This window comes from Vidua chalybeata, chromosome 2, assembly GCF_026979565.1.
Source record: "Vidua chalybeata isolate OUT-0048 chromosome 2, bVidCha1 merged haplotype, whole genome shotgun sequence".
Lineage (NCBI taxonomy): Eukaryota > Metazoa > Chordata > Aves > Passeriformes > Viduidae > Vidua > Vidua chalybeata.
This window is the reverse complement of record NC_071531.1, coordinates 26,088,036-26,102,345: the sequence shown is the minus strand read 5'-3', so window position 1 is coordinate 26,102,345 and position 14,310 is coordinate 26,088,036. Positions and strand designations below refer to the sequence as shown.

The 14,310-nt window shown below is 35.1% G+C and overlaps 1 protein-coding gene across 7 annotated transcripts in view; it reads right to left on the bottom strand.

The window, feature by feature from the left end:
- Positions 1-1,261: 1,261 nt before the first annotated feature.
- Positions 1,262-14,310, bottom strand: part of TFDP1 (transcription factor Dp-1) — a 37,460-nt gene continuing 24,411 nt past the window's right edge. For 6 of the 7 annotated variants that reach the window (XM_053935549.1, XM_053935548.1, XM_053935547.1 and 3 more), the window contains exons 5-12: positions 11,605-11,726; positions 10,035-10,200; positions 9,696-9,842; positions 7,586-7,654; positions 6,156-6,307; positions 5,437-5,603; positions 4,805-4,886; positions 1,262-2,595 (exon numbers count right to left, since the gene is read on the bottom strand). In XM_053935549.1, the coding sequence (XP_053791524.1) occupies positions 2,448-2,595; positions 4,805-4,886; positions 5,437-5,603; positions 6,156-6,307; positions 7,586-7,654; positions 9,696-9,842; positions 10,035-10,200; positions 11,605-11,726 (1,053 nt within the window). In that variant the 3' untranslated portion in view covers positions 1,262-2,447. The remainder of the gene's footprint in view (positions 2,596-4,804; positions 4,887-5,436; positions 5,604-6,155; positions 6,308-7,585; positions 7,655-9,695; positions 9,843-10,034; positions 10,201-11,604; positions 11,727-14,310) is intronic. The other variant, XM_053935551.1, reaches the window with a different exon arrangement.

Sequence of the window (14,310 nt, the reverse complement as noted above, 5' to 3'; positions counted from 1 at the left end):
TCTCCCAAAACAAAGTCTATACAGAATCATAGAATTGTTTAGAAGAAAATCTTTAAGATAATCAAGTTCAACCAGAAATATAATAAAAAATAATTTCCCCAAAATTACTCCAAGGTTTAAATTATCAAATTCCATTTCATATTCATCACCAAGCAAAAGAAAGAAAAGAGAAAAGTAACATCTTAAAAATATGTTTTGTCACATTTTCACTCCCAGCATGACCTTATCTTATCTGAGGACTATTCCACCAGTAAGAACCAAAAGAAAACTGTCAGATTCTTTCCCTAACATCCCTCTACTCACCCTTTGCAGGTAAATCTTGGATCACACACTAGAGAACGCAAGGAAAAACTGAAATAATCAAAGTTCCTCTGCAAACTGAACTGCCATTCAACATCAAAGACAATTTGAATCAACTGTCTCATCCACAAGAACCTTGTGTTTAGCATTAGCACTGCAGAGAATGGCCTCTTCACTGAGAAGCAAAACATTCAAGTAGCCTCCTCTCCCCCAGATTTTTCCACAGTCCCCCAAAGTAATTTGTTTCATTATTCACTCATGTTACAATTTGAAAACCTTTAGTGTGTATCAGCTGTTCTATGTTAATAACACATAGCCCCACATAGATTTGTCTATGCATAATCCCTTCAAGAAAAAAAAATGATGTAGCACACTTCACATTTACCACAGGGTTTAAGTGCATCCAGGAGCCCCTACCACAGTCAGCACAGTTGTTAATACTTTGCAGGGAGTCCCTGGACTTTGTGGAAGTATCCAATCCTGACTATGATAGTTGCCTGCAGTGACTGAGCCAGCGCAGCACGCTCTTGCAGGCGAGAGCAGAGGATGTGATCTGACAAAACGGTTTAAAAAGGAAGTATATGGAAAGTAGATTAAAACCTGTTTTGAGGACATAAGAATATATGACAGAAAGTTAGGACTGAGGAATATGGAATGAAAAGTTAGGACATTAGGCGTGGGATTTTAAACAGAAGCTAGATTGGAGTACTAAGATTGACCTGTCATGCTGAGGAGCAACATGGATAAAATAAGGATGTGTGAAAGAAGAGAATATACCAGGTAAATTATTGCCTTTTGCATCATAAGTTATCAAGAGCTCTAAGGGCAAATTACTAAATCAAAGCAAAAACTCTGGGCCCTCTGCAGCACAGATGCAGCATCCCAAAACAGCTAATTCTAGGTCTTGTGATGAGAAGTGAAATGTTCTAAAATAATCCTAGAATTAGAAAAACCACAGAGCTTGTTAAAAATGCCCATGCGCGTTTTATTAATAAAAACTAACAGTGCCAAGGTTAAACAAGTCAAACAATTATAGTCTCTTTATATTTCATAAAATATTACAGAAAAGTTTATTTGTGTTTCAATAAAAAGACTACTGTCTTAGAATAGGCAGCTGACAGTATTTGTGCAGTTAATTGTTTGTGAATAAATTTAAAAAGACTACCACCTGCCCTGAAATTCCTTTTATAAAAATGAACTATTAAAAATGATTGACAAATTTTGAGTTAAAAAACTTAAAACATTCTCTATATTTAATTTCAACTTTATAATAGATTACAGGAAGATGCTTATGAAACAAATACAAACATTTGTTTCAGTACATGTCTTTATATGATAGACTTATAAGTATGTAAACAACTATATAATAAAAAGTTTCCAAAGACTGCCTGTAAGAAATCAGGCAAATTTTACCATAAGCAATAAATCATTCCAAACCTTCAAGACATTTTATATAGCTGCACCAACTGGCAGTAAACATTTGCCAAAAACTTTGTAATTCGTATGTCCCAACATACAGTGAAAAGTATATAAACTTGATGGAATCATAATGTTAAGATATAATTTAAGGGAAAATAAGTTCACAACAACATTCCTGGAATTTAACATGTAAAAAAGTAGAACGTATCTTTCTTGTTTGGTTCTTTGGACACTGCATGATTAACAAAAAACACTACTACATTAGCTCACTATCCCTCAAAAAGTGGCATAATCAAAATACACTCCAAATAAATTGCCATTCAGTGTATTCATTTTCCACAGAAGGATAGTATTTTATTTCTCAATGATGTGTCTACATTTTCTTTAGCAAACTTTGAAAGAACATTTGGGGCAAAATTCTTTTTCCTTCAAGTAAAAAAGAAATCCCAAAAAACAACCAACAAACCAAAAACCCCTAAAACAAGAGTAAATAAAGGCTCTGCATTAACACACTGGTATCAAAAACACACATCCACACCACATTTAAAAATATCCTACATAAAACAATCCTTGTTTGCTTATCAGAGGTGCAATTTCTAAACTCAGAACTGCTTACCAATATTCTCCTTGGGGGATGGGGCAAAGTAATTTGAGACACTTCTCCCTATAACAATTTATTCCTGAAGCCTGCTGAATTTTAACAAAAAATAGTCTACAAGCAGAGGGCATCAGTCGTCATCATCATTTTCATTAAAATCATCGTCATCATCATCGTCATCCCCAACATAAGAAACTGGTGTTTCAACTCTGGAGCCACTATACTGAGATCCATTGGAACTTGTAGCCAACATCCCATCTCCACCATTGGAAAAGTCACTGCAAAAAAAAAAAAAAAAATTGGCATTGCTTCATGATTTCCCCCATATCTAGTCCATTCATTTAATGAATCTGCCACTGCCACTTCACTTTAAAAACTATCTTTAGTGTATGTCCAAGCTGTCTCCAAAAAGCTGAAACAGTCTCAAGTCATTTTGAAGTGGTTCTCATTAGGTTTCTTCCTTTAGTTTTTAATATAAAGATTAAACTTTTTCACAGGCACTTTATAAATATGCTTTTCATGTTTCTTCTAAAGTACATGTAGTGTTAACGCTACAAAGCTGAGCTCTTTAGTATTTTTGTGTAGCACTGAACAGTTGCAAGTGAATCATGTCTTTCAGAGTCACTAATGTTGATTCAAAGACCTGGAAAATTGAGGAATTAATAGCTTTTCCTTAACTCCTTGATATTACATAACAAACTGTCATGTGTTGTATTTTTAATTTGAAACTGTTTTCTTCTCATTGTGCAGTATTTGGTTTTAATAGAGCCAGAAAATTCCTGCCAATTAATTGCTACTTTGCCAATCTATTTAATTGCTGACTTTCTAAATAGTTTGGTAAACTGTTAAACTTGCCCACAAATTCATGACAATTTTTTTTTAATCACAAAAAATATCTCCCTTTTAAGTACCAAAAGTACAAAAGTATCTCCCTTGAAAGACATTCTTCATTTAAAAATTGCTTTCAAAAATATGTTTGCTAGTAATTTTTTAAATGCTGATCCAGCTAATGCACATATTCAATCACACTCTTGTTGCTGTATGGAGCCAATTTAATGGTCTATCATCACACAGAATGAAAGTGCCAGGGTACACCCTATAAGCTCACAGAAAAAACATATCCAGTAAGACACTGTCAAGCATTTCTAGTGTTCTGCACACTTACTCAGCACCAAGATAGTAAGATATCTGTCTAGCTGTAGTCAGAAGACCTACAACAGGTCTGCCATAATTATCTGCAAAAGCAGTTTCAAAAGCAAAGAAAACAAAACAAAGAGATTATTCTTGTGCTTTTGTGAACTTTGGAAGTACAAACCCAAAATCCGTTCTCCTCTCGTTTTGATAAAAAAAAAATGGATTTCATAACCCGAGTATCCTAGTAAGTAAGGCAAAGAAACTGGGATGAAGGTATTGGTAGCAGCATCTTCAGACTTTTGCAAACTTTCTTTAGAGATCTTGTTAAATAAATGCACAGCCTTTATTTGCCTTGGCAGCATAATTTGTATTGCCATGAGTGTTCATTGCTATTGCCATGAATATTCATATATCTCCTACAATTAAATATAATTTGTCACTGCCCTTTTCCAAACTCCTAAGAAATGGAAATGGTGGAAGTTCTTGTACTCTCACCAAGATAATGAACCCTAGTCAGCCTCCCATTTTCTACTGGTCCCTGGCTAACAGTGGCCTATTCAAATTTCAAAGTCTTAAAAAACACATGGTGCTCTTTTTCACTACCCTATGCTCATTACCACAGAAGGAAACTTACTGAAAACAGAGATTTTAGGTACTGTTCAGCATCTCTAAAGATATTTTGGCAGAATTCTCACTCAAGCTTCAGTTCCCTTGCACAAAACATGCAGAACTTAATTCAAGCATCTGTTACGAATGTCAAGCATTTCAATGATCATAGAATCAATTAGGTTAGAAAAGACCTGAGAGATCACAGAATCCAACTGCTGAATATTTGACTCATTTTACAACCTTGTGGAGCTGATAGAAGGACATATTTTTAATTAATACAGTAATAAGAAACTAATGAGTAACAAAGTTGAATACTAGTTATGGTTTATAACACTACCAGCTTCTGTGATTGCTGTTTAAAACCCAAAGATCAAAATATTTTTTAAAGTTAGACACTAATGATCAAGGAGTAATCCTTCCAATACTCTATCTTTAGAAAAGTATCTGTTTTCTTGTCACAAGCTCTAAACTAGAAAAAAAAAAAAAACAAACAAAAAAAAACCCAAAAAAACCCCAAACAAGACATTTAAGAATAACACCACTCTAACTCCTTTCCACTATACAGGAAAGGATTTCCTTAATGACACTGCTAAGAACCATCACAGACGTGATGTCTGACAATAAACTTAAAACACCTATCCATAGCACATTTCATCAAAACAGAACTTGTTTCATGAAGCATTTAATATCCAAATTTCTTTGATGACCACAGATTTTAAAAACTAATTGAAAATTTCATTTCACCTGGCTGAAAATCTTGTGCCGTTTGACGCAGAACCTGATGAAGATGTGACATATACACTGCTGATTGATCCCTGAGCCATTTCTGTAAAACAAACAGCATGCATTTCAGGAATCCTTCCAAATACACCCATCTAATTCAGTGGAAATGCTTAATCCTTTAAAGTTCAGAAAAGGAGTCTAGCAGCCCAAACAACAAAATATATTTATGTACTACATCCAAAATAGCATAATTTTAAAAAAGGCTAGTGCAAACAGCAATAAAATTTCAAAATACATTTAAAAAACCCATTTGTTTTGAAGTGAGCCAGGCAGATGATTTCAGTATTCATCATATGCTTGCACTTACTACCTTTTGCCTTTGCAAGTGAATCAAGCATAAATACTGTTCTCTTAAAAGAATTACACACTGCAGTGTGTGGCTTGATGCAAAATGCTTTGCAAAGAGCAACAGTCCACTCTCTATCAATCATTATTTGCTCCCTAAGATACACTAAAAAGCAGACAAATTTGAGAACTTGACAGAAATCTTTACCACAAACCAGTGGAAATTAACTGATCTAAGGTATTTTCATGTTTTTTCTTAGAGTCCTATATTAAGGAGGAAAAACATCAACTCTTTTGGAGTAACTAACCTGTCACATATGGTTCCAGAGCTTTAGGAACCAAACTCCTTGCAATTTTTAGGTCCTCTGCTGAACAGCTTCCAGATTCTAGCCCACAAGCCATTCCCATTCGTTTTAGTACTTCTATATCATCATGAATTTCAAAAGTATTGTCAAAATTAAATAGATATTCAAACCTGGAGAGGAAAAAATGTCTCAATTAACTTCAATAACTTTAACTACCTTTCAAATTTCAGGAATTGCAGCATTTCAAAAGCTTTACACACAGTGTTGTGTTAGTGACACATCACATTAAGTAATTGAATTTTTCAAGATTTATGTATTTGCTTGTGACTGTTAACATTCAGTTTTTATTTAGCTGATGAAAAATACAGCTTTTTGAACCAAAAGTGGAGAACAGCAGTCCTGAAAGTGAAATCCATTTTCAATTCCACTGGCTGCATTTCACAGTGTTAAAGGAAAACTCTGCTTGGTTAAGTATGACATAAAATGTCAAGAGAGCGGTGCCTAGTATCTCTAGATAGCAAGTTTTAAATAAGTTATCAAATGTGAATCAATTAATCTATTTATTAAAAGTGTATATAAAACAGCTGTCTGAAGTGCATGTTCTTAATATACAAAAGGCACAAGTCAATTAAATTTGCATTTAATCTTTAACAAATCTACATGAACATTTATATGAACTCAGACCTCTACTAAAATGCGAATGGAAAACTTTCTTAGCTTACTTGTCATTTGAAATACTGCAGTCGATCACTGTCTTCTTGCTGGTGTTCACAATGATAAAAGGCAAATGGATGACAGAATTGGAAGGGGGAGGTCGGTTTGCCTGCTGTTCTGCTTGACGGTTTCGCTGGACGAGGTTCTTAAAGGCAATTTGCTAGAAAAAGCAACAGCGATATCAAAGCGTGAATGAAGCTTTTGGGATCATGTTAACAAAATTCCTAAGGATTCCAGCAATGGTTGCAGGAAGTAAATGCAGGAAAGGACAGAGTGTTTACCATATTTCTGCATGTTAAGATGCAGGAAGAGTCACAGATCATAGTATTAAAAAAGGCAACACAGTAAATCTTTACTGAGAAAAAACCCAAAGCATATTATACTAACTACATCAGCACAGCTACCTGGACAGATGCCTGGTGGAATAGAGAGAGAACAATGTTTGGAAAAATAAATTTTCCCATAGCATCCTATCTCCTCTCCATTTACTCTTCCCTACTAGTTGCTGCACTCCAAAAAATACACCTGAATGTTAATACTGCAATGAATTATATGCTAAAATAGTGAATGTTTGGGATTTGAATATCTGGCATTAAGTTTCTGAATTACCCATTTAAGATTAGTGACTTTAACATCTTACCAAAATTGCTTTTTACAATGGTGTGTTCCTATTTTAAAAACTAGCAATTTGAATAATTAAAAACCATAGAAACTCAAGCTATAAATCATACAGTAAGCTACTGAACAAAGAAAAATATTTTTCTGGTCACAAAATCAAATTAAATAAACAAGAATTAAGACCAAAATCCAAAGCCAACACAGAGACTGATAAAAATCAGGCAGCTGTCCCACAGCATTTCCAGCTACCCTGGAATGCATTTCTGTGGACCAGCAGCTCAGTGACTTGGAAATAGACTATTGCTTCCCCAAGTGTAGTAAGGGAAATGTGGGAAGGAGTTCAGCCACTGTTTCACAGTGGTCCAGCCACTTACACACCAGTGGCAGTGAGTCTCCAGAGAGGCACAATGCAGAGCACAACGACAGACAACTTCTACAATCACATAATTTTATCTACAGATGCTAACACAGCAGAAAATTCTAGATACCTGTATCTAGTTTAGTTCCTGAACTGAATTGGAAAATTCAGAGGGTATGGTATGGAATATTTCTCCTATCAACATAAAGCCTGTTTAAACATACTTGAAACTCCAAACAATTTCATCATAACTGATGGAAGATTGATGGCATCCCCAACAGCAATGACCAACAGCATGGTCCCAGCTAAACTACACTGTTAAATAAAGCTGCATACATCTTCTCCTGAAATTAATCTCTAGAATGAATTCTTAGAAGCTTCCCATCCCTCAGACTGGGATACAACAAGAGGAATACAGATGTAAGTTACCTTGCCCTATAGACAAGAGTACCTTGACTGTACCTGTAGAATGAGTTCTTGTAGCTGAGACTGTTTTTGCTTTATTCTTTCAATTCTTCTCTGTTTCTCCACCTTAAGACAGATAAAAAGGACTGGTCAGTTTGTTGGTTTTAAGTAGCATTTCATGCCAACATTTTCTCCCTTTAAAATCATTTCAATACCAGAGCACTGGAGGTAGGAAATATAGCAATCAATCATTAAGATTCTACATATAATTTAGAGACTGAACTATCAAGACACATCAGTACTACCTATGGAAACTAACAAAAAGCAGAATTAGAACCCTGGGGAATAAAACACAACAACCTGTGAAGAAGATAAAAACATCTTTGCAAACAGAAGTTATGCCTCAAAGGGTTATTGGAATTTTCTCAAAGAGGCAAAGATAGACAAGATGATGTAGAGTTTATTGATATTGGAGGTATTGGAGAAGATCCATCAAAGATGGTTAAAGATATGAAGCTGCTACGGAGCCCAAGGTTAAGGCCTCACAGTACTTAATATGTACTAAATAATAACAAAAAAGGTAAGAGACTAAAAGCTAGGAAATACACAGATTTCTTAGTGGAAGAAGCTCCCCAGCAGATTCCCACAGGGATTAAACTGACAGACTGCCAGTTTTACTCTAACGACAGACAATCAGACTAAGGTGACAAGGTGACAGAATCTGCTGGTAATGCTGGGTTACCTGGCATAGTAAAAAGAGAGTTTGCCAGAAAGCAAACTCAAAGTGTCTTACAGCACTTTGAGATTACATCACCTAAATTATTTCTGGTGAGTACAGTGTGGTATGTGTGAGAAAACAATCTAATCCATGCATACTTTAGAAAAAAAACGACATTTAGCAGAGATGTAAAACTGCAGAATCTGCAAAATCCATCAGCTCACTATACTGTGACAGCCAAAAATTCTAATTATTAGGCAAGAAACAGAGTACCAAACAGGAATTATCACTACATTCCTCTATGAAGCAGAATGTTTACATCTTGAATTCTGTAGGTCTGATGGTTCTATTTCAAGACAAGCATACAAAAGAGCAATCAGGATCATCAGTGATACAGAAGAGACTTTATGCAAGAGAATAATGAATAAATTAGGACTGTACTGAAAGGAGAACAAATGATGGGGGAGAACATGAGAGATCCCTATAAAACAATGAACAGGATGGAGAAAGTGAATAAGGAATGACTAGGTCATCATCACTTCCAATTAAAAAAAATATTCAGCAGGTATCAACATATCAGTATGTTCAAAACCAAACAAAAGGTATTTCATAAGACGCTTCTCATGCACCTGAAACTCACTGCCACAAAATTAATTTAAAAAAATAAAATTTAATTTAAAAAATAAAACTAATAAAAATTAAATTAAATTTAAAAAATTAGAATTATCCCTTTGTAGATAAGGCTCCCAAACATTTTTGTTCCACTTTTCCCTTAACTTTGGCACCTTTTCAGTTATTGCTTTTGTCCTGCTGAAGGAAATTTAGACTTATTAAGAATAAATACAACGCCTCATTCCATTCTGATGAAGTGAATTTACTTCAGTAAACCTCAGTTACTTTATTATTCTGCAAATCTCAGGAAAGTAAAAAAATCCTGTCAGAACTTAAGAATCTCTTTCAGTATAAAGCATTTCACTTCCCCCTCAAGACATGCAGTAAGAAAGTCTGACATACTCACTTAAGAGAATTGTCACAAAAAGGTAAGACCTGCAGCAAAGGAGATGCCTATATGTACTGACCCACATGCAACATCTATCATCACAGAACTACTGTCTGTTTGGCATCTGGAGGAAACAAATCTTCCCAACTCCTGAGCACCACTGCTGCAATGTTGGAAATACACATTAATGTTTTACTACCTTCCACTCAGAACTACTTCACACGTACTTATAACAGCTGTATTTTTGACACAGAAGAGTTTAAGACACATTTGAACAATCTGGAAGTTGAAGAGTGTGTGTTCAGTATGTAAAAAATAAAATAAAAAGAGTCCAAAGAGGACTATGTTGCTATCTCAGAAGATTATAGGCACATATTGTATCAGAACATATTAAAGCTGTAAACATTTGCTCAAACACAAAGCCACTGTGAAATTCCAAATGGATATACCTCCAAATTCTGACATTCCTGAGCCGAGTTAGTAGGTAGACCAATCCATTTGATTTCCTTTTTCTCCTTAGAGATAATGTTCATGGCCATAAGGACATTTAAGGCATCATAGACACGTCGTCTAATATTCTTCTGGTCATAAGCCTGCTGTAGACATAGTGCATTAATCAAAAATATACCTGTATCAAAAATATTTGAAAATAAACATATTACAGCAAATGGGTAAACTCAGTTAGTATCTGAACTGTTTCATTTAGCAGTAGGAAAAACAGAAGAATCTCAAGAGAAATTTCTCTTCCCCCATTCAGTTCACATGTAATTGACTTCCCATATACTTACTGATTCATTTGGTGAAATGTGATTATCAGTGGTAGTGAATTCTGCAACCAACTCGTCTGCCACCTCATTGTATGAGGTGGTTCCTTTTCTTTGTACCTTCTCACAAACCTTCATAGAGAAATGACGTAAACCCTTGCCATTCTTCTCGCCTTTTTTGTTCCGCTTCCTAAATATACGTATAATATAGATTTTAAGAAGATTTAAACTTTGGAATATTTGATGTCTCTTTTTCAAATACAGGCACATTGCTGTAAAAAACCCAAGCCTTCCCTTTTCTTCTGCTTCTTATCCCTTACCAACCTTCTCTCCTACATTTTTCCTTCTACATTTTACAATATTTATAAACAATTCTAGTATCATGATGCTGAAACACAATATAAATGTATACTTTTGCCAACTTTTCTACCTTCAGTAGAATCACAAAATCATTGAATAGTTTGGGTTGGAAACAATCTTTAAAGGTCATCTAGTCTAACCCCCCTGCACTGAGCGAGGGTATCTTCAACTCAGTGAGGTTGCCCAAAGCTCTATCCAACCTGGCCTGAATTTTTTACAGTAGCAGACAAAAAAATTAACAACAGGGATATTACTTGAAGAAGTCAATAAAGAGAACCTTCACAACTTCAAGATAAGAAGAGATAAGGGGATAAATACTAAAACATGAAAACTGAATCAGAGGAGAGAACTTTTTTGTCCTTTTAAAAAAATTTTATTTTTAAGTAGCACATGGATTGAGCATTTTCTATGCAATGTGATACTAATACTGACTGAACAAAGTCTGGTATTGGTTGAACTCACTAAACATTATACTACTACTAAAACACAATTTGAAGTTATACAGTATATGAAATTGATATTAGAACTTCAAAGTTACAAGATACAAGCAGTATAACGAAGTTCTCTGCTTTGCAAAGTTTTTATATAAAAATTTCCTTGTAACTAGAGGAAAAATACAAGTATCAACAAAATTAGTTTCAGCAAGGGGAAGTCTCAATTCTTACATCTCATTTCACTGTATAATTCCAAAGTAGAAATCTATTTATGTGTAACAGGCTACTGATAATAAATTTAGCAACTACATTTAACAAGATGCCCTTAAAAACACACTTGCATGAAAAAAACACACCAAAAGAATGCATTCCTTTTATTTAATACTTTTTCTCAAAAAGGACTACATTCTTATTTCAAATGACACTCTGGGATACCCTTGTTCAATCAGAAATACACAGTATTTTTCTGAAAGTACACCAGCATAAGAGAAATCATAGAATCAAGGCAGACAAATTCCTGTGTCCTTTTAGGAGCTAGATTCTCTAAATGTTAGTAATGTCAGAATATCTACCAGAGCTTACAGAAAATATTCTGCATTCTTTTACAAGAAATGAAGAGGTACTCATTACTGTGTGACTACTCCCTATTTTAGAGCAACAGACTTCAGTGGTGAAGTGCTCTTGATGAAAAGGAAAAGACTTTTGCACACAGCTAGTCTGAGGAGTATGTACACTATCACAACACCTAAAGCAAACATTCCAACACTTTATTAATCCTTTCTAACTTTCATTTTGCTCACCCAGCAGACCAAGGTGAAGAATCTCCAGTCTGGTTCTGTGATGCAAAATGTGTGTTAGGTGTATGTGGACTTCCTACCAGGATAGTATTTTGCGCTGAAGGTCTCTGAGGTGTACCGATAACCTACAGCAAAGATAAAATAATTTGGAAAATGGTAAGAATTCCAAGACATTTGTTAGTGACACAATTGAAATTATGCATTATCCAAACACTAGTACTTTACATACTTCTCTTAGATGCATCTAATTTATACACGCTCACACAAAAAACTTCTGACTACAGTTAATATTGTTAGAGCACACACCCTAAGATATGAGCATTTATATTTTAACCTCCTTAAATCAAGTTTTCATGCTTGGTGGATTTCTTAACACTGCTCAGCACTACTTAGGCAAGATAAAAATACACACACACTCTCTCCCTCCAAGAAAAATGGGGGGAAAAAAAGGAGGGAAAAAAAACCCTACCATACCAAATTATGTATAAGGATGCTGCAGTAAATTACAGTTAAAATATGAATATAAGAAAATCTGAAAATCAGTAAAACCAGAGAGATAATGTAGAGCTTTTGCAAGAACCCTCTCTCCTGGAGTCAGCCTCTAACTACTATGTTAGAGATGAGAAAGAATAAGGGCGAACTTTCCTCATCACTGGAGTGAGTGACATCCAATTAGGCAAACCCATTCCATTGCAAACACATTAAGAGCACATGGCTAAGCACAGTCTTCCAGCCTCCATGTGAACTGTCCTGATGATGTGGTAATTTGACCATAAGTAATAATACATACATCAGCACACAGAACTGTGCCTTCCTACCTCTGAAACGAGCTAAACAAAACACCCACTTTTGCAGGTCATGGTTTTTATCTCTGAAATGTTTAAAATGTAACTGTCTAGAAAATATGGATTATGGGGAAAAAATGATACCATATAGATTACTCTTTCGTAGAAAGATATGCCTACTTTTTTGGGGTACATTTACCTCCCAGTGGAAACAGCTGGTTGCATCCCTGACATCAGGTAAATGAAAAAAAACATAAACCAAACCTAAACCCATAACCACCCACAAGCTTGCCATATTTTCCTGCAGTTACATTCTGTCTGAGCAGCAAAACTTAATTTTTCTTCCTCGGGCCATCTCCAACAGTTAAGTCTCAACAAGAGTAAAATACAAAAACTGAAAATGAAACATTTCATGCGTGAAAGTTACATAGATGGTACCAAAGGTATTCTAGTGACTGTAGGATGTCCATGATTTCAGTTGTCTGGAAAGACAAACAGCTGTATTTTTTCCCAAATATTCTCTTTATATTATGCCATCTCTCTGAGCAGTTAACATATAAATTTGTTATATCCACTTCTGTCAGCTAGAGTATCTTAGGTACTCCTTTCCAGGAGCATTGTACCATACTTGAAATGTTTCTGTCTCTTATGAAAAGCCAAATAATCTTCTCTACTGCTTTTGATAAACAAACCTTACGATTGTAGGAAATGGCATGAGGGTGGGGAATGCTGGCACAGGACACACGTGAACCTGCTCACTTTATCCCCATGAAAAAAAATACTGTCAGTTCTGATACCAACTGGTCTGGCTCACCAAACGTCTCCAAAGAGTGTGAAAACCACCCATGTGCTATTCAAGTAAATAGATTAGATGGAGAACTGAAGAAAGCTGTTAGTTGGTTTCTATTCCCTAGGAAGAATTGGCAGAAGACTGCAAGAGATGATTTAACACCTTGCTTGCAGAGAGTTCTGCTCTCCTGCCTTACTAATTCCATGAGCAGCCCCACCACTGTACTGCTAGAATTTGTATCACCCTGCAATAAGATGAAAGCCAAACCAGAACAGGGGTGGGGGTAAGGAGGAGAAGAATTACAGCTGAAGAAAAAACAAACTGGCAGCAGCAAACCCTGAACCTCTACTGCACTCAGGAGAGTCTCGAAATACTCAACTCTACAAAGGAAGAAATGAAGTGTGCACAAATTCACAGGTTCATTTCTAGAGTGGGACAGAGAAGTCTGATTAACACCTACTCTACATTCAAAATCTACTCTACTGCTTTCATATCAAGAAGAACCCAAAATATAAGACACTCTAGTTCAGATGTTTACATGTTAGAGTTGCTTTCCAAAAGGCTGAGACCAATTCTACTCAGATCACTGAATTCTAATTTTGATTACTGAAAGAATTATTATAGCCTATGTATTATCTATTGCATTATAAGATTCTTTGGTACATCTAATTTCATACATCTCACACACAGGTCAAAGTAAGTATTTCAGCAAAAGAATATTTAAATTAAGCACTGAAATATAGTTATGTTTTCAATTTCATTCCCCTTAGCACAAATCTCCATTAAAACATGTTTATGGACTTCATTTACATTTCCCTAGCCAGATTTCAGAGCAGAATCTGAAACAGACACTGATTTTAAATGGCAAGACTAACAAAAGCCACCTGAACAGTGAGGTACCTTCATGTTGATTTGAGAGTCACCTTTGAACTTCTTTATGCAATACATCTTTTATTTAACCTAAGTCTATTAAAATTAGAAACAAACTTAGATTATCTGCCCATGGTGAGTGATACAGACTACCAGGCTACGTCAGATTTGCAGTATGTGTAAACAATAGGACAAGCAATAAAAATAAATAAATAAATAAATAAATAAATAACCAGAGAAAATACACAAAAACCCCAAAACAAA